Here is a 21,023-nt window from a genome sequence, read left to right on the forward strand (position 1 = left end):
GTAGGCGGCCCGGCGCACTGTTGTTCCCATCCATCCTTGTGCTGAATGCATTTCGTTGCCATTTGGCCGACTCACTGAAGAGGCTGTTGCGTGAATCTGGCACTGAACTCGTTGTTATCCCGGGTGGGATGACGTCTGAAGTGCAGCCTTTAGATGTTTGCGTGAACAAGCCGTTCAAGAACGCGTTCAAGTGGTGTTACGCAGATTGGATGCGCTCAGGTGAGCCTGCAGTGATGCCGACTGGGCGGCTGAAGCAGGCTTCACCAGTCGCGCTATGCAAGTGGATTGTGGACGCACGGGCCAACATACCAGACAGGGTGTCTACCAATTGGAAAAACCGGAAATTTTCAGGGATTTTGAATACTCTGGAAATGCTCAGAGAAAACTCAGGGAATTTGTGCTTATATCAGGGAAAATTAGCTTTAATTCTACTAAGAGGGAACGAAAGTCGCGGTAATGCTGGCTCGTGTAACAGAGAGGAATCATAACAAATAGGTCTTTTGACGCTGTGTCATCGGCCGGAGGAGTTACCATTGTACAGTTAACACCACGTACCCCATAGAGTCAATAGAGAGCTTTAGTTTAGGGGATGCAAGTGGCTTGCGTATGCAAGAACCCTTCACCGTCCGATTTTTGGGACGTCTTGCTGTGACTGCAGGTCTGAAACGGCATTAATCAAAGCCACCACTGCCGCCGTTTTGATTACCTCGCCGCCGCAGTAAACACCAGGCCTAGCTGCTTCAACGTTCGCTATTAAGCTTCCTGTCACTCGGCGCCATGTTTTTCATTGAAAGAATTTGCTGCTATAACCAATTGCACCGACTCTGTCTTTGTGGTCCTCACGATGGGCTTTGAAGCTCGGAAAGCACAGTGCGTTAAATAATGCTGGTTTTCGAAAGTCAGCTTTGCCTTAATACAGAAATGTTACGCGGTGAAACATACGCAAAAGTATTGCAGTAAAGCATAACAAGCATTGTTAGGGGCAATTGTGATGGGACAAGGTATTCCTTAATTATATTCCTTAATTATACTTATTCCTTGATTATACATGCGTCCACCCGACATCTGTCACAGTACTAACACCGATCTGCCTAGTAAGTGTACTGGTAGGCCTTTTCGGATGTGCCTGTGGCGATTTGAGCCCTTAACGGCAGTAAAATGACATGTATTAATTTTTTCGAACTGCCCGATTTTACGGACGTTTTCGCAGCCCCCAGGGAGTTAAAAAAATTGGACATTGACTGTGAAACTGATGATGAGGATGCTTCTAATGGTCCGTTGGGCGAACGCGCGGTGGAAGGAGGTCGAGAACAAAAAAAAAAAACCTACGCATTGAGAAATGGACGGGAAATTAAGCGTTTCGCCGGTTCTTTCAAGGAGCTTGAGCTCAAAAAATGAAGTGTTGGCTGACGCTGAGATGCAGGTGCCCCTCATCGGAACCAAAATAAACTCTTTAAAGCAGTGAAACGCAACACTGAGGCGTTGTGCGCAGGCTGAGAGTATGTCAGGGCAGTTGAGGTTGACTTACGAGCTGTTGAGAGAGAATCTCACTTGTGACAAAGTTCGGCCCTCATACCAATGAGCTTGCTATCAAATGATAAAAAAAATCTCATATTCGAAAACATTTTTTTCCGGTATGCATCTCCTTTTTATTCGTATTTGAGAATGTTCGTCTGTTTAGCATTCTTTAAATATATTTTATTTACTGTGCATTTTACTGACCCCTCCCTTCTGATTTCTTATTGAATAAAATAAATGCGACTCCTTACTATTCAAACCAAATTAATTTAAAAAAAAAAATTTTTAGCATGCTTACTAGAGAGTGACAGCATTGGGCGACATGGTGTCAGCCTGTCTTGATGTAAAACAAAGTTCTGTATCACTTATGGAACTTTGCAAAGACACTCGGGGAAAACCTGGAAAACTCAGGGAATTTGGAAATGTCAACTTGGTAGACACCCTGACCAGAGGACCTTGTGCGCTGCGCATTCAAGAAGTGCGGCATCTCGAACGCGCTCGATGGCACAAAGGATGAGTACCTCTGGGAAGATATGTCCGACAAAGAACTATCCAAAGAGAGCGCAGCTGAGGAAGACAGTGATTGAAGTGTGGAGTGCAATCTAAATAAATGTTTTCCCCGAGTTTTCCTAACTCGTATTATACGCAGATAAAACTTTTTTTTTCCATTTCGCGTCCCAAAACTTTCACCTCGTACTATATGCGGGTTCGTGTTATACACGGGTTCCTACGGTACTCAGCCGCAGACAATCCAAAGCAGAAGCTTGGTCGTTTCATCAGTCCATGCATCTCGGCATTGTCAGTGCGTAGCTAGTGTTAACATAGGTGTTAATGCAACTTCGCAGTCATGTTGTGCATGTGTGGCTCTGTTTGGTTCGCTGTTTTAGCGTGCTTTTCGACATGGTGCCGCCATGCAAAAAGCGAAAGCATTTATCCGTAGTGGATAAAGCTTGCTTCCTGGCCAAAGTCACGAGTGACGTCACAAAGGTGACGCTGTGGGAAAGTTTGGGATTTCTCCCAGTTTGCTCTGCACCATTCTCAAGTCTAAAAAAGCAATAGAGAAAGCACCTGCATCAGGCACATCAGCCAAGCAGGAGAAGCTGACGCCGTCAGCACACAAAGAACTCAACAAGGGTGTGTACACGTGGTTTGTGGAAATGAGGGCAACCCATCAGTGGAAACGCCATGCAGCAGAAGGCTGCAAATTACACTTGCCTGCTTGGAATCGACGACATTAAGGCAAACAGCAACTGGCTCACTAGATTCAAGGCCCGCCTCAATATTGTCTGCAAGACACTTTGTGGTCAGTTGGCATCGGTAGACATGAGCAGTGCATCTGCCTGGATGTCAACAAACGTGTCATTGTCGTTGAAGGACCACACCACGTGTGACAGCTACAACGCTGGCGAGACAGGACTTTTTTTGCTGCCATCGAAAACCCTCGACATGAAAGCGCAGCGTTGTCAACTTGCAAACTCAGCCAAAAGCGCATGACTGGGCTGCTGTGTGATAATGTGAACTGATCCGACAAGCACCCATTGCTAGTTATCGAGAAGAGTGCAAGGCCCCATTGTTTCAGAAGAAGTAGGAGCCTTCCCGTAAAGTATGTGGCCAACAGCCGATCTTGAATGACGCAGGCCATTTTCTTGGAATGGGTCGTTGTATTTGACTGCGACACGAGGAGGCAGGGCTGGCGGGTGTGCTTGTTGCTGACAATTGCTCTGCTCACAAATGTGGAGCTGAAGTACTTTATGTCAAACTGCACTTTGTGTGGAGCACTCACATCCACTCCCTCCCTCATACTCACGTTGTCACACTCGCACATTGCAAACGTGTCGGGAGCTGGCTTAGACGCGGGAGAAGCGCACTACGCCCTCTCCTGGTTCTGCCTCGCTCTTGCGATGCATGCACCCTTCCCCTCACTCGCTAGAAAGGCATCTGATGTGCGAGGAGGACATTCCTCTCGCAAACGTAAAATGGTATAAAACAGCACCACCGGAGGAGACTCTCCCTCTCTCTGGCGCCCCAACCTCGAACCTGCCGGATAGGAATACCTGCTGCAACCCGTGAGTGACCTCGTTTGCCTGACCATTTCATGAAACGAGGCAAGTCTATTTATTACGTATTACAGAGTAGACTTCCCTCTGCAGGTGTACCTTATTGCTTGTAGCAATAAACATTGTTAGAGTTGAGACCGCTGGTTGCCTTATTTGTTCCAACTCGACGTAGCTGCAATTGCATGCTCTGCGGTTTGGGAAGTACCACAGAACGACTGTGTGTGGCAGGAGCTCACCTTCAGCCCTAGCCGCACGCAGCGCGTACCTCTGTAACTTTTATATATAATAATATATAAATATATAATCCAGCCACTTGACCAAGGCTTAATAAGAAGCTTGAAATGCGCCTACCACCAGCAAGTTACGCAGCATCTCCTATTGAATGTGGAGACCGGTTAAGACACAAGTTGGACCCATGCATGGCACTGCAGATGATGGCTGTTGCATGGGCTGCAACCGGATGTCCAATCATCGCCAACTGTTTCACTCACGTGGGCTTAAGGCTCGAAGACCCAGACACCAACTCTGCTGAGGATCCTGCCAGTTGCACTGCAGCAGTGTGGCCACCAGGAGAGGCAATTGCGTCCTCGGCAGCCCTTCAATATGCCAGAAATGTGCCATCCTCTGTAGAGCTGGAAGATTTCTTTGACATTGATGTGATTGCCCATGAGAAACTGAGGGATGAGGACAGCATAAAGAATGTCCACGATGACGGACGCTCAGATGAAGTGCCAGACCTGCTGCCTCTACCAAGCACAGCACGCATACTGGATGTGGTCGACGTCTTGAGAAACTGCATCGGTTTGCATGAGGACGACGTCCCCCTGCAACTACTCGCCAGATGGGAAAATCGCGTTGTGACGCTCCTGGGAGGAAAAGGCAAGGAGTCGACACTGCTTGAAATTTGGATATACAGTCAACGACTGAATTTTAGGACGCCCAAATTTTCGGACATGCCTGATATTTCGGATGTCTTTGCGGCACTGCCATGAGCCCCATAGAATCAATGTATAAGGACATAGGGTGGTTGCTTGGGCTAGTTGGTAATTCATGATCAAAAATAACGTACAGCGCAAAGGACAAGGACAGTGATAGACGACATACACAGCGCTGAGTATGTCGTCTATCACTGTCCTTGTCCTTTGCGCTGTACGTTATTTTTGTATAAGGACATCTCAAGTTTCAGACACTCGAACCCCCCGCCGTCCAATTTTCCGGACTTTTTGACGCGATGGAAGGTCCTTTGGCTCCTCACGCAGCGCCCTTGTGGAGGAAATCGACTTGCAGCCGAAGCATATCACCGCTTTGAACCACAACTAGCCGAATCTAGCCATCACACACCGATTTGGTCTGGCCACGCTGGCTATGTTCATCACCGTGCTTCCGCCTCCAGCTGAGTCTCCGGAGTGGCGCCATTTCGTTTGTTTGCGCAGGCCACGTTTTGGCTAGTGTGGTGTGTGGTTGTGCTGTTGTGTCAAGTGCGCTCTGCGACGCTAGGCCTAGGTGCTTCGACGCTCGTCAGCGAACTCCACTGTTTGCAACTTGAGGATTTCGCTTGCCTTCGATGGCCCCCACTCCGTCTTCGTCGTCCTCGCCGATGGCATCGAAGCGCGGAAAGCAGTACTGTCGATTAACGATGGAGAAGAAAGCTGGCATTATTAAGCAGAAGAAAGCCGGCATTATTAAGCAAGTCGTGAGCGGCCGATCGCAGGCTGACGTGAGCAAAGAGTTCGGCATTTCTAAGCAAACAGTTTCGGAAGCGCCGAGTTCAAGCAAGCACTGTTGACTCTTTCATAGGTGTATAGTGCTGACATGACTCTTGCTCAGATCGAGGCGAATATGATCGCATGCAGCCGGAACGCCGTCCAAACAACAATCAACAAGTTCTTCAAGCCACTGCAGCAATAACACCGGCTGCTCGACGATGCACATGTACATAATAAACCGGCAGTCGGCTGCATACAGTGTTTTTGAACGCCTCTTTTTATAGCCACTTCACTGATGCTTTGGCAGGGTTTCGGATGCCTGATACTTTGCCCTTTACCTCTAGATCCGAGAAAAAAAGAAAAAAAAAGGTGCATTTTTTTGCACGAATTCATTTTTTTGGATTGCCTGAATTTTCGTACGTTTTTACATTCCCTAGAGGGTCCGAAAAATCGGTCGTTGACTGTAAATGTTTCTGTGATCCACCAGTTCAGGTTAGCTATAATTTTGTGAATTTCACAGCAACGAAATTTTAGTTAATTAAGGGAAAATGAGACATCCACATAATTGTAGCAATTGCTACAAAGGAAACCCATATGGGTTCCTCGAAAGAAAAACCTCGCAGTTGAAGAAAAGTTTGTCCTGGTCCAGGACTCAGACCCCTGACCACCGCTTTTCCGGGGTAGCTGCCAACCAAACAGCTAGCAGATGGCAGGGCAAAGTCTAATTTGTCAGCAACTCGAAGCAAAGGCAAGAGATTGATGTAATAATTCTGCAGAAACCCGCAAGGTGGAGAGAAGTAATTGATTAAGGGAAAATAAGACATCCTCCCAATCGTAGCAATCGCTACAAAAGAAACCTGTACGAGTTCCTCGAAAGAAAAGCCTCCCAGTTGAAGAAGAATGTCCCATTTTTCAATACCATTGTCATGACTGTCGCTTCAGAAAGACGAACAGACGGTCTCCAAATATGCCATATCTCCAGCCCCTGGAACTTAAACGGAGGCCAACTGCACTTTGATAGCCGTATGATCGTGAGTTTGTTCACAGCAGTCATTCTCTCGCAGTTCCTTCACTTCATCACCACCCTATTTAACAGAGATATTGAGAATGCAGTTGCTGCCTTTTGAAGCTGCTTGATGATTGCGACCAATGAGAATTCATAATACAGTCGCCAACCGATGATTTGGACTCGACACCGACTGTCAAAAAGTGAATAATCGAGAGTTCAGAAATACCAAATTTCCACAAAACTGTGTGACTTTATTCCACAAGTGGCAGAGAAAGGTGTGCCGTAGTTTTGCATGTCACTTTCGTGGATACTTTCAGTTTTGCAGGACTAATGCAATATGCATCAGCATCTATGAGCAATGGTGTTCTTGGCACACTGGGGAAACATTGCCACCTGTTCGTGTGTCCTGTGCTAGCCTGGCGAATTTCCGTGCAAATCGTAGTAGTATCTTCAAAAGAGAAGGCACACAGCTCGGAGATTTCTGTCAACGCGCGAGCACTCGGGTTCTTGGAATTACACGGGTCGTCGTACAAGATGGGACTGCTAGAAGGCATTGCCTTGTGCTGACGCTTCTGGCTTCCACCTCGGACAAGGAGGACGCCACAGATGCTGCCGTACCTGTGCCTACAACAGTGGATGAGCTACGTAGCATTGACAGCATTCGAAGGGTTGTCTGTGCAGGCGATGCTGTAGATTATCTCTTTGCAGACGTTGCTGCTCTCGAAAGAAAGCTCTTGCTGTGTGGCTCGAAAAAAGTGTATGTAAGAAACTGACAGATATTTAGAAATTTTATAGGTAAGTAAAAAACACTTTTGCATGCTCGCAGGTGCAGGGATCGCAGTATGCTAAATCCCTCTAATAAAGCATGAGTGCCACCTGCACTGCACTATTGTGTTCACATTTAGCTTTTGGCACTTTTGGTTTCTGAGTACTCCAAAGCATTAGTGTATAGTTTAAATTGAAGCTGCTCACAACTCTATCACCCAAAGCCGTGTATTTAAGCATAATTTGTGAAGTAACTTGAGAAGTGGTTGACAAAGAATGAATGCTTTATTAAAGGTTAGTGTAGCTTTTATAGCCTTTATCTTGTGACGTCACCGCAGCCACTGCCGATTCACAAGAGGCGTGGCCGGTGGATCTAACAAAACAAACACGTGTCAGCGGCGCATGCTGATTCGCAACAATTCTTCCCCCTTAAGGAGTGAAGTGGTCCGTGGGCCGGGGCTTCCGTTTCGACCTACGCAGTGTCACTTCAGCCTGGTGAGTCACTTGCGGCTCGCTGGTAGCAACCTCGGCTTCGGCCCGCCCGTCTGACGATGTTCGAATGTCGGTGCCTACTTGAGCCTGACTGTGACTGCCGTCGTGTCCTTGAGACTGCGAGTCTGCCGCTGCGTTCTGGCTGCCTTTAGTCGTTGGTACTTGCATGGGGGCCTCGGGTTCCACCGCTTCTCCTCCCACGCTGGTCCTCCTGGTCTTTAGCTGGTCGAGGTGGCGGCGATGTTGCTCCCCATCTGCAGTCTTTACCGTTGCCATTCACGAGCCTTCGGTGGACTCTACCGCGCCTGGTTTCCATTTGTCACCCACTCCGTTGTTCTTGAACCAGACGTCTTTGCTCAGCGGTTGGCCACTGTTGCACGCACCTGCAGAAGGGAATGGTCGTGACACGGTGTTGTGCAATAAAGAACGTGGCTGATATCTGAGAAGCATAGGATGGGGTTTGCCTATTTGTCAAGGGAGTGCGCCGATAATGCGAAAGAATGTGGTCCAGCCGAGCATGTAAACTGCCGCGTGTGTTTTTGTTTAACCCCTGTTTGACAGTCTGTACTGCTCTTTCCGCCAGGCCATTAGACTGCAGTTTGTAGGGAGCTGTCCACAAATGAGCGATGCCATTGCACTTCATAAATGCCCTGAACTCTTCGCTAGTAAACTGCGGCCCGTTGTCCATCACCAGGGTCCTCGGCAAACCGAACTGGCTGAACATAGTCTGCAGTGCTTCAATTGTCTTTGCCAAACTGGGGGTCTTCATGGCGGCAACCTCGATCCATTTCGTATGGGAATCAACCACGATCAACATTTTACCTTCCACAGGACCCGCAAAATCGACATGGACCCTAGACCATGGCTCCTCTGTGTCCGGCCAAGGCACGGGTTGTCGGGCAGGAGGCATGCTGCCCCATTCTATGCATGTTGGACACGCATTGACCAGCTTCTCAGTGTCCCAATCGAGCCCTGGGTACCAGAAAACAGAACGTGCCAGGTTCTTCATAGCCGTTATTCCTTGATGTGCATCATGCAGCATACGCAGCATTGACTGCCGCGCACATGTTAAAATAACCGCTCGATGGCCACAGTACACAGTTCCGTGGCTGTACGTCAGTTCGTCTTTCCTGTGCATGTACGCGCGTAACGGCTCCTGAGCCGGTTGCAAGTACTGTGGTCAGCCATTCGGAATGTAATCGTGGACTTGCGCGAGGTCACTGTCGTCAACAGTCATTTTAGCCAAGTCACTCGCCGACAGAGGACAGGTATTGAGGTGATCAGTCAGAAGAACATACTCATGAGTGTCATCTTCTGCAGCCTTAGTGTTATGCTCCTGCCGCACCGGTAAACGGCTGAAGGTGTCTGCAGGAATCAACGTCTTTCCTGGCTTGAACTGAATTTTGTAGTTGTAGGCGCTTAGCAAGAGGGACCAACGCTGAATCCGGGCAGCGGCCATGGTGGGAACGGGCTTGTCGGGGCTGAAAAGGTTCAGAAGAGGTTTGTGATCTGTAACAAGCTTGAAATGATTCTCAAGCAGATATTACCGGAACTTTGTAACCCCGACGACAACTGCCAATGCCTCTCTTTCAATTTGCGCGTAATTACGCTCAGCAGCTGAAAGCGTTTGCGACCGGAGCCCAATTGGTCGATCTTGCCCATTTACTCTGTGATATACATTTACTCTGAGCAGGAAGTAAAACTGAACTGCTCCTTTTTACGAGAACTTTCTAACCTTGAACTTAATGACAAATTTTATGTTACCCGTCATAAAGAGATATGGCGTGTGGTCACACCCAGAACAAATTATTTAAGGGAAAAGCTGTCACACACAATGCCAATGCTTCTAAATAAATATAATAATCTAGGCGTTGATATCACCCAAATAACGGCCCAACAACTGAGAGCCTTGTATATGCATGATTTTTAAATTACTGGTTCAGTGTACATCCTCTCGGCTAGTATCTATATAAAGTGTGTATATATGCTTCTGTATATGTGTGTGTGTGTGTAGGTATGCATACGAGTGTGTATGCATATACTGGTATATGAATGCATGTGTATGTATACAGTCAAACCTCGATATATCGAACACGGATATATCGAATTATTGCGTATATCGAACAATTTCTATATCACATGGGAAATCGCATGCATTTTTAATTCTTTATTTCGAACGGGGCCGGATGTAAAATGGATATATTGAACTCCGCCGCCCCAGATCAAGTGCGCTCTGTTGACAGGAGGCGAGCTTTCCCGCAACACTCTCGAAGATAGCGGCGGCGCGATGGGCGTTTCAGACTGCTGCGTACGACAGCTGCCCACATCGGTTGCGCCGAGGGCACCATTTGAACGTAGCGGCGTACACACGCGGCGGCTTGGAGCCAGCACGGCCGCCTCGATCACGCGCGCACGGCGGGACAAACCGCCTCGATAACGCGCGCACGGCGAGGTTTGCCCCCGCCGTGCGCCCGTGATCGAGGCGGCCGTGGAGCCAGTTGGAGCGCTTTGTCAGTGCTGAGCCACACATCATGTGCATTGCGGACTTCGTTGGCGGTGACAACAGCACCGGAACAGTGGCGGAGTTAACAGACATGGAGATCGCGGCAGAAGTGACTGCTGAGCGGCCAAACGAAGACGCTGCCGAGGCTGATCCAGCAAGCGCTGACGTTGCCCCGCTCCCGACTGCAACTGAGGCTGTAGCTGCTTTGGCCGTTGTACGCCGCTACTGCGGCGCAATAGAAGGCACTGGACTGTCTCTTGTGGACCGTTTGGACTACGTTGAGTACGCCGTGGTCAAGCACGCGGTTGCCAATATGAAGCAGGCTACGCTGCTTCAGTACTTTCAGCGAACTAAATAAATACTTTGTTTGAAGCTTCATGTGAGTATCTATTGCGCCACGATTGGTTCATTGATTGATTTGCGCTAGTTTTTGACGCGTTTTCTACGTGATTTTATATATCGAATTCGGGCTATATCGAACTATTTTGCGATCACCGCGCTGTTCGATATATCGAGGTTTGACTGTATGTGTGTATATAATGTTCAGCGGCGTATTCTTGTCTCATTTGTATTCACCACGAGAACCACACAAGCTACCCTAAGTATTCTTGGTTTAGTCACCAGTGGCTCTGTATGGATACGGGTGTGCATGTGTAAATGCGAGTATGTGGGTTCATGAGAGTATATACGAGTATGTGTATATATATGTATGTATACATATGTATATGTGTATGTGTATATATGTATGTATGATGCATATGTGTTTGCATGTATGCTGTTGCCGAATATTCTGTAGAGGGGGCTGCGGGCCTCGTCAAGCTGCCTACTGGAGCAGCTTTTACTTGCAGCCTCCTCCATCAAGTAGATGGAAATAAAGCTATTCTATTCTATTCTATTCTATATAGCACTGTGCCGACGCCACACGACGACGCATCGATTTCCAAGATAAGCGGCTTACTTGGATCGTAGTGCACCAAGAACTTAGCTTCCTCTAGCAGCCACTTTGTTGCTCGGAACGCGTTATCTTGTCTCGCTCCTCACTGCCAGTGTGTGTTCTTTCTTAGCAGTTCATGCAGCGGCTCTAGAACAGTAGCCAAGTTCCCCAGAAATGAGTGGTAGTAGGTCACGAAGCCCAAGAATGCCCGTAGTTCCGCAACACCGGTTGGCTTTGGCATTTTCATTATTGCAGCAATGTTGTCCGTCTTAGGTAACAATCCTATCGTATTTATACGATGTCCCAGAAATTCAACTTCTGCTTGTCGGAACTTGCATTTCTGCAGATTCAGCTTGACACCGTGTTGCCGGAAACGTTTGAAAACCTCCTGCAGCGTCTCGCAGTTGCCGCGTTTCTCCGCGACTACCACATTGTCCAAATATACTTGAATGCCCGGAATGCCTTACAGGATGCCGTCCATACGTCTCTGAAAAATCGCAGGAGCAGAGGCTACACCAAAAGGAAGCCTATTAAAGCAAAACGGGCCTTTCGGAGTGTTTACGACCAATATCTTCTTCGTTTCCTCGTCAAGTGGCAACTGACTGTAAGCATCCTTCAAGTCGATGGTGCTGAATACTTCACCACCGTTTATCTTTGCAAAGATATCCCTTATTTTTGGCAATGGGTACTGCTCCGTGACACATGCAGCATGTGTGGTCACCTCAAAATCGCCACACAACCGAATGGAACCATTCTTTTTGATAACGGGAACCAAAGGCATGGCCCACTCGGCACTGTCGACAGGCGAGAGAATGCCATGCTTAACAAGTCTGTCTATCTCATTTGACACTTGTTCCCGCATTGCATACGGCACAGAACATGCTTTGCAGAACCGCGGCATCGCATTTTCCTGCAACCGCAAATGGACCTGAACCGCAAAAATGTCCTTTAATCAGGGTTCCTCTATACCACACTGTTCAAAAGTGGAGCCATCTTCAAGGTGGGGTGTTTTGCTCCGTGTGAAAGGTAGCACGATGGAAAATTCCACAGTTTTTCAACGGAGACATGAGTAGAATACAGCAGTTGAGGAGCTGCACAGTTTTTGAGAATTGTGAAAGTGAAGACACGTGCATGCGCAAAGCGCAGAAAGCCTCGCATGTGCGTGGTGCACATGCAGCATTGGGTGGCGCAGCATCGGAAAGATGGCGGATGCTGCATCGGAAATGTGGCGCTGTTGGAAAGTATGACAGTACAAACTGCGGGACGCCAAGAAACAAATTTTTTTTCGTTATCCGAATGGTTAATTTCACGAGTTCCTGCCAAAAGATAATCTGTGATTACAACTGAAGAGGAGATAAGTATGCATATGTGCACCACATCGGTACCACGCATAGATGCCACAGTATGGCAGTGGCTGGTGAGGTGTGCGTGGCTGAAAAGGGGGGTTGCAGCCCATGCACGAGTAATTCTTTTTCTGAAATATTTGAGCCCAAATTTAGGGGTGAGGCCCTTACACAAGAACATGTTGCGTTGTCATCAAGTGGGGCATCAGGGCAATGAGAATATCGGCGTCAGATGAAGCTACCTGACATCAGGGAAGCACAATACCACGAAACTACATCTTGCGACAAGATTCACATGTGGTCTCGAATTGCTAATATCACTTCAAATTTTGAATTTTTTGGTACGGGTTTACGTGAGCAGGAATGCGGCAATGTCGTCTATGTTCTGCCATGTTTGTTGTCTTCCACTCAAGCTGCCTTCTTTGCTTGTTTGCGCGGTGTACGCAGGTTGAGCGCTACTACCAACGGGCATTGGACATCTACGAGCGGACGCTGGGCCCCGACGACCCGAACGTGGCCAAGACCAAGAACAATCTGGCGTCGGCATACCTCAAGCAGGGCAAGTACAAGGAGGCCGAGCTCCTGTACAAGCAGGTGCTGACGCGAGCGCACGAGCGGGAGTTTGGCTGCGTGTCGGGTGACAACAAGCCCATCTGGCAGCTGGCCGAAGAACGAGAGGAGAACAAGAGCCAACGTCGAGACAATGCACCCTACGGCGAGTACGGTGGATGGCACAAGGCGGCCAAGGTCGACAGGTATGGTTGGGATTTCCCCTGCTTTATACTTGTGACTGGATGGAGGCATAGTACTTAGGAGGGTGCTTCGTGTTGTGGTGGTGTCAGCCTGCCATTACGAACTTCATGCCTGTCACTGTTGTAAACCAGTCCTCGTGCCTGTTCTTGCTCATGTCCATTGCTTGCACATCGATCACCCTGTGGAGGCTTTAGATCTCAATGCTTCTTCTCATTGAGATTGCATTGCTTCTGTCATCCACCTGGGCTGAAGAAAATTGCACATTATTTAAGATGTCACAATGTTACCCTGGCGTGCATACAGCAGCAGCATGCATGGACGCTATGGTACTCCCCTTTAAAACGATGCAGTAGGTTGCACCGCCAAGCTCTTGTTCGTATTTTGCCTAATGTCCTACCTATCCTCTCACAGCCGCACGAAGTTGGCGCGGGCTAGGCCATTTGCGTGTGGTGAAACTGAATGTGCGCTCTGAACAGCAATCTCCAACCGCATCCCAGCTCATCCTTGCAGCCGCTTCCGGCTGTCTGCTGTTCTCATAAGCATCACATTGAAGCGCGCACCTGTTTTGACAAGCACGCTGTGTGTGTCTCTTTCCTTGACCGTCCTGCCCATCAGCATGTCAAGGTCTGTCGGTGTCTGATCAGCGTTTCTGTTTCCGTTTTGTTAGCAGATAAACTCTTATGTCCCGCAGCAGGCGCATAACTTGACTATCACACACATCTAAGCCCAAGGCAGGCAGAAAAGCGAGCCACAAACACTCGAATTCAGCACTATGCTTGACTATGACCACAATGCCACTCAAGTGCAGACTCTTCTGTGTGCCGCACCCAGCCGTGCATTCCGCGCGCGCGCTCTCCTATTAAGTCATCGCAAAGTACGTAAACTGTTGTGTATGTTGCAGAGAGCCAGTTGCATTTTTCTCTCTCTTGAATCTGCAAGGTGCCTTTACGCCAGCACTGGTGGAAAGGATGCGTTAAGCATGAAGTGCACTTTGCTTTAACCACATGTGCGAGAGTAAAAAATTGTGGTCTCTTCGAAAAACTACAGCATGGCCGTTCGATCGTGGGACTGCACAGTAGCAAAGTTGGGAGTGCATTCATTATGCGAGGAAAAAAAAAATTCAGATTTCTTGCGACCAATTTGGAGGTGCGTTCATTAGGTGAGTGCATTCATTATGCGAGTAAATACGGTAAATATGCATTGATTCGGTGTGAAAACGCAACTTTAGTCGTCAACAACCTATGACGCATCTTCAATTAGGCTTAACCAGCTGGAAAATGTGGCCATGATGAAAATTTGTCGCCAGCTGATAATGTAATGGGCTGCAAGCCATTGTGGAAGGCTTGCTGCTAATATGTTCCTACCTGTGGCTCATTGGCGATGAGTCGCGAGATCACACCTAAGGGTAAGCGTTCATTCACACCGGCGACTGACAGTGGTCGCGTGACCAAGTTGGTCGCAAAGCAACCAGTTGCAAATGGTCGCAAACGGTCGCTTTTCTCGAAAAGCGACCATTTTGAGCCAGTCGCTCTCTGCGCGATTTCTCAGTCGCGCTACCGTGGTCGCAAAACTGATAAACCTATCAGCGGCGCACTGGAAGTGATCTTTCATGTGGCTACATCCGGCCTCCTTCCGCGTCGCGGCATATTCCGCGTAGAATCCGAGAGTTCTCGCTGAGAACGATAATCTCTGGGATTGCGACTTGCGGGTCGCGCTCAGCCGGGCTTGCCGGTGTGAACATCAGTCGCCTTCGGTCGCTTTTTGATCGCGAGTCGCAAATGGTCGCGCGACCTCCTTAAGTCGCCGGTGTGAATGAGCCATAAGAGTACGGTTAAGTGCCATTCAAGCGGGGTTTGGGTCTGCGAGTGACCAGCTGGCAAACTACCGCAAGCATGCTTACCTAATCCATCTGTCAGCTTATGCACACTTGGCAGAACGCTCCCAGCTGCACAATTCTGCATGCATGAACACTGAACATACTTGTCCGATACAATCTGCGTGCAATCGGTGGCTAATCAACCTGATATTCGCACATGCTTTCGTGCTTTCTGTTTGCGCTTATTTTCTTGTTCCCTCTGTTCGCATCGCATTAACGTTTCGATTGGTCCCGTCGGTTTGATCAACCTGATCGACCGTTCTACTGCAAGACATTGCGCGTCGTAGGAATGCTGGGGGCGTCAAGGCCCTGACTACAGCCGAATGTCTCACTGAATATTTTCGAAATACGGAAGATTGGAAAATCGAATAGTAAATACGATTTGATTCATGAATCTCAATTTTTCAATGTTCACTACTCGATTCGAAATTAAATCTTCAGGTGTTTGCACAAGGTGAATACTTTGGGCTCCCAACTCAAATGCATTTATAGCAAGCTTCAAGCGTATTTGCAAATCTATTAGTGGGGAGGACGAGGAAGCAGGAATAGATGGAAAGACAGAGAGATTAGCCAGTTCTCAGACTGGCTGGCTACTTTCACTGTTCTTAAGGGGCTCAGTAGCCAGTGCTTCTATGGTAACCTAGTTTGATTCCTAAATTAAACAGTCCTAAATTTTTTATGTGATCCACCAGATCAATTCTGTCAGTCCTGTCAAGGTGATCAACTTAAAGGAAGCGGACACAATTGACTTTGATTCCAAGGTGTTTGCTTCATATTGAACTGGTTTGAACGAACTCATTATTTGTGTCATGTTCGTTGCAGAGCCACGGACCACCATTGACAGATGTCTAGTCATATTGTGGCACATTAAAGTCCTTTCTGCTGCTTGTGTCTTTGATGATTTGACATGTTGTTTCTTGAGAAAGTTCTCTCTCGTCCTTTCAAACTGAAATTAATGTGCGTCCGCTTTATTCCAGAAAGAACATAGCGGTAAGAGTAGCATTCCAGTCAAACATTGAGAGTGTGCCTCAGTTCTCCCTCTTGCACTGGCACAATGTGAGCATGTCTTTCCTGTGCAGCCCAACGGTGGCTACCACGCTGAAGAACCTGGGCGCCCTCTATCGACGACAGGGGAAGTACGAGGCAGCCGAAACGCTGGAGGACTGTGCCCTTAGGGCGCGCAAGGAGGTGGGCTATGTTTGTATTTTGCATGTACAGCTGCAGAGACGTTAGCTTCCTTTGGCTGCACCACTACGAGTTGGTTATGTCGGGTAACGTGTATTACACGTAACTGGTGTGCTTTTGGAATGACAAAAGTGGTGTGCTAAGCAAATGGACGTGCAGCTCGGGACAGCAGAGCATTCTGTGGAATGGTGTGAAAAATAAGTTGCACGATATTTACTCGAATGTAATGCAGCCGCAATTGTATTGTGAGGGTCTACTTTCCCATTACATGAAGAAAAAAATAAAGCTGCGACTTCAACGTGAGATGAATAGAAAAAGAAACGATGCCTTTATTCAAGGAACCAAATTTTGGAAATGTGTTCACTTCACTCATCATTGTCGTCCGAAGATGAGGCAGAGGAGTTTCCTTGGGCGATCACTTTCAGAGCTAGTTTCACCTTTGCAAAACTATGCGTGACTCGGCACCGAATGCGTTGCCTACAAGTGTTTCTGGTGCTGTGCTAAGCTGGCTATCCTTGCATAGTGCCAAGAGAGCTGTCGGCCGTTGACTTCAAGGGGTTCGGTTCAAGGGATCACCCAAGAATCCAGTCACCTTCCGTGCCGTCAAGCTCGTTTCAGATTAGGCCCTTCCTAAAAAACTGCACAACCATTTCATTTGGGGAAAGTACCAGATCACTACGAGTCTACAGAGCCCTCACGACTGGCCTAGCATTTAAATAAAGCCTCCTGCTGGTCCCGCTATCTGTGAATCCACGAGCCACCGAACCGTGGCGAAGTTTCCCAGCAGCTCTCGGCCGCCAAATTGATTGTCTCACAAAGCGGGCATCATAACAAGCCCGCTGCGTCATGATAACATCTAAAAAAATGGAGTCAAAGCGTGACGGCCCGCAGGGTAATGCAGCGCTGTAACCGTTGCAGCACTAGAAACAGGCTCAGCGAAAATGATGTAGATTTGAACAGAAAACAAGCTTTGACTTTGTTTGACTTGTCTATGGATTGAATTGAGACATGAAGGTACAGGTTGCTTTCGTAACACTAAAAACTGCAAGACTTGCCATATTTGTTTAAAATGATCAATTTTGTTGTGATTAGAATGTAACGTGAGGGTTGAGTTCAAGCAGTGAAAATCATAAAAACTCTCGTTACCATCGAGTAAATACGGTAGTTTGCTGCTATGAGATGGGTAAAAGGAGGTCACTGGGACAAGAGTTTTCCTGCAGCAGGCCTCCATAGAGTGATGATAATAGTGCAGCTGATGCACAATTATTTGTAGCTGAGCGGGTGCGCCAATTCCTTGCTGTGCCAGTCATTTGTTGTGCATTTCTTTGGTGCAACCGTCTTTACCTGAAGACATGTACAGTATAATATCGGTGACACAATCACGCCTGATGTGAATTTCGGGATGATATGAATTTTGAGAAAGTCCCAGCCTGCATCTATTTGCTTACAATGTACTAAATTTGAGATGTTGCAAACTGCTTTCTGTGCCTTAGCAGATGGCACACGCAGTCGAGCGGGCTCCGGCAGGCAGGTTGTGCAAGGTGGTGACAGGTCGGCAGAGCGGCCGTACTGATGCACCGTTGGCATTCCTGCTGCCAGGACAACCTATGACACTCGGAATTAACTACACCCCATCCTAAATAAAGCAAACATTTTCTTTGTGCATGGTCATGCAAATTCTCAGCCGTCTTCAAACACCTGGTAACTTTATCAAAAGCCGGCAATCACACGCAACTGATCTTGCCGCATCAGCAAGAGCGGCAGCATTTGCTTTTGTGGTGTGATGGTTAGGATTGTCACGTTGCAAGGCGTGTAACTCGAGGAAGATAGAGGAGAAGGTGTATTATTAGAAACACACGACAATTATATTAGATGGCACTTAAACCAGAATATCTTCAACTAGACACACACATACAAGGTTGTTCGTAAACAGGAAAAAATGCAGTCTCACGAGGTTGCGGTTGAACTCCGGAGTGTGGTGAGACATAGAGTCCTCGAGGTGGAACATTCGCTCGTAGAGTGATGATCGGCGTGGAAAAGCAGACGTAGCAGCACGGGGCCGGAAAAGGTGGACGTGTCCCACAGCTCCGTACACGGGAACAGTCCACTCTGAAATCTCGAGCAAGAAGACGGCCCAAGGCGCTCATTTCGATGATGGACGCCCGGTCACCCGAACCTCACGCGTAGAAGCGGGTTCCGAGATGTCAGCAGGCCGACCTGAGGCCTCTTGCAAAGCGACGACCTGAGGCGCTCCTCGTCTTGATGACGGACGCTCGCTCTCCCGAACCTCACACTTAGATGCGGGTTTGAGGCTGCAGCAGGCCGTTCCGAGGTGTCGTGTCGTGCAAGGACCCGAGGCGTTCCCCGTCCCAAAGACGGACGCCCGGTCATGTGAACCTCACCGGTAGATGTGGGTTCTGTAGGCCCGGCAGCCCTTGTCGCGCCGGCGTTCCAACGACCTCCGCTGTGCGAGCCTCTTCTCATTCGCTGCACGAGCCTCCCTTGTCTTTCTTTCCTCTTGTTGAGGACAGGCACAATGTCATCTGCTCTGGTGTTCCGTACTTTGTGAGTACTTCTTCACAGCGGGTAGCCTTATCTTTGTACGTAGCCAACAAATTTTTCTGACTAAAATTCGAACTTAATAGATATTCTTGACTTCACAAATGCACCGTCAGGGTTCCCATGGAGCTAACCCAGTTTTGCAACCAATATTTTAGATGCCGGATTACAATGGCGCCAGAGCGAAATGTATTGCTCAGTTTGCACCGCCTGCAACAGGGGATGGCGGCGTGTTTTGGTTATTGCCTAATAAAAGCGGGTGGTACGCTTCCAATGGCACTACACTACATGTGCTGTCAAACAAATAGGTGAAGATTCTTGTTGCAATAGAGTTGGTGGCGACAGCTGTGAATGCGGTCTGCAACAAATGGCAATACTATATACCGGAAGAGAAAATGGACTCTATGCCAGATGACACGAGTGGGTGAGTACTGCAGAGGTGCTGGCATGGCGAGTGCCTACTTATCTCAGTCGTGATTGTGTACGCATAGCGCGCCGCAAGAAAATGTATCGTACGACTGCAGTTTGGCGATGTACTGAGCATCGGTGTAGAAAGATTACGTTTTCCAGGAACGTATGAACTGGTAAAAAAGAAGCGTGACTGGATCGAATAATTTTTTCTGTTCTCGATCGCAAATGTTGGCGCCGGGGAATGGTACTAGGAGGGGATGGCAGCATGCCCCTTCGACAGACGTGGTCACTGCACTTAACTTCACTGCTATTCCCGAGTGAAGGTGTATGTGATCAGGCAGTCTTGGCACCCACTTCGATGCTCTTGAGTGAAGGTGTGTTTCTTAAAGGGACTCTAAAGCGAAACAATAAATCAGTTTAGACTAATGAATCATTGTTTGAGAACCCTGCAGGCAGTCATTTCAAAAAAATAGTTTGATTATTAGATGAGAAAATGAAGGTCCAAGTATCAGTATTTGAATTTCGCGCCGAAACCCCAGCGCCGGTACGCCAGCGTGATGTCAGGGATTCCAAAGTATGTTTTCGCATTTGGGCCGCATTGGCTGAGTAAAGGTTCCCGAAACTTGCCATGTTTAATATTTGGTCCCTTTAGAACACAATGTAGTCAATCTGTACCGCTATATATAATTAGGCCCTAGAAGATGCCATAAAAATCCAAGACGTCACAGCCCCCAGGTGCGGGAACTTAAGTAGGTGTCGCCACCCATATTCCGTTCTTGCGCTTTTTCTGGCTTACCAAACGTCTTATCGTTGTGACAGGGGTGTTTTTGGTGTTGTAGAACGGTAATTTACTGATGCAGAAGAAATCATTTTTCACTTTAGTGTCTCTCTAAGCAACCCTTCTGTACAATTCACCGACCGTTGAGCTGCAGCTGTGTTGTTCGGTTGAGGAGTGGTGCTGTGGTCCACTCAGTGAAGCCAAGAAAGTGCGTTGAGTCGAGGCTTCTTTTCAAACACGAAGGCCACATTGTGGCCAATTAGCAATGAACCGCTTTATAACGAAGTTGAAGTGAGAGCCGAAATTACTTCATTACAGTCGAAACCCGCAATAACGAAATCGCCGGGGAAAGCAAAACATTTCGCTTTTGTGGGAATTTCGTTAGCGCAAGAATGAGGCAGAAAAGACAGGGAAGGTAACTGGCTTGCAAAAAAAAAAAAATATTGCCAAAAGTTAGTCAGCTTACTTTGCCGAGCCTTGCCTTGCAGCAATTTTACTGCTCTCGACTCGCACTGCAAGAAGTGGTCCATTGCCACGTCGTCATCATGCTCACCGAAAAATGATCGAATTACATCGAAGGCATTCAACACATCCCGCGGGTTCGCAGTCCTATCTTGATTTGGTGTCTGGTGGTCGTCGGCGTCGTCGGCACCTTGGCAAACGCTACTTATGATGACCTCATCAGTCATCTCTTCATGGACGACAACACCTTCATCCACACGAACGAACTCATCGATGCTGAGGCCATCCGGAACACCATCTGTCACGGCAGAAAGTTCATCCCATGCGTGGGCCAGCGATGGCGGCACTGCGCCGTCAGCACTGTCAACTAGTGCACCTTCAGGCGAATCTTCTTGCGATGCCACTGGATCAGCGCATGATGCTTGCCGAGTGGCAATGTAGCCGGCATGATTAAAACAATTAGCTATCATGGCTGGCGATGTCGCAACCCGTGCGGTGGCCATCATCTCAAGCGCCATGAACTGGACGCTTCAACTGGAGGTTCAGCAGCAGACGCTGAATCATCCTCTCCTTGTAGGCACACTTGACGCTACGAATGACGCCTTGATCAAGCGGCTGCAGCACGGAAGTGCAGTTCGGTGGAAAAAAAACCAAGCGCACGTTTCCCAGTTC

At 48.1% G+C, this 21,023-nt stretch overlaps 1 protein-coding gene across 7 annotated transcripts in view; it reads left to right on the top strand.

Annotated features, from left to right (window-relative positions):
- Klc (kinesin light chain) overlaps nt 1-21,023 on the top strand; it is a 184,294-nt gene that overhangs the window by 110,951 nt on the left and 52,320 nt on the right. For all 7 annotated transcript variants that reach the window (XM_070522619.1, XM_070522616.1, XM_065438964.2 and 4 more), the window contains exons 6-7: nt 12,775-13,082; nt 16,036-16,144. In XM_070522619.1, coding sequence (XP_070378720.1) covers nt 12,775-13,082; nt 16,036-16,144 — 417 coding nt within the window. The remainder of the gene's footprint in view (nt 1-12,774; nt 13,083-16,035; nt 16,145-21,023) is intronic.

This window comes from Dermacentor albipictus, chromosome 7 (assembly GCF_038994185.2).
Source record: "Dermacentor albipictus isolate Rhodes 1998 colony chromosome 7, USDA_Dalb.pri_finalv2, whole genome shotgun sequence".
NCBI lineage: Eukaryota > Metazoa > Arthropoda > Arachnida > Ixodida > Ixodidae > Dermacentor > Dermacentor albipictus.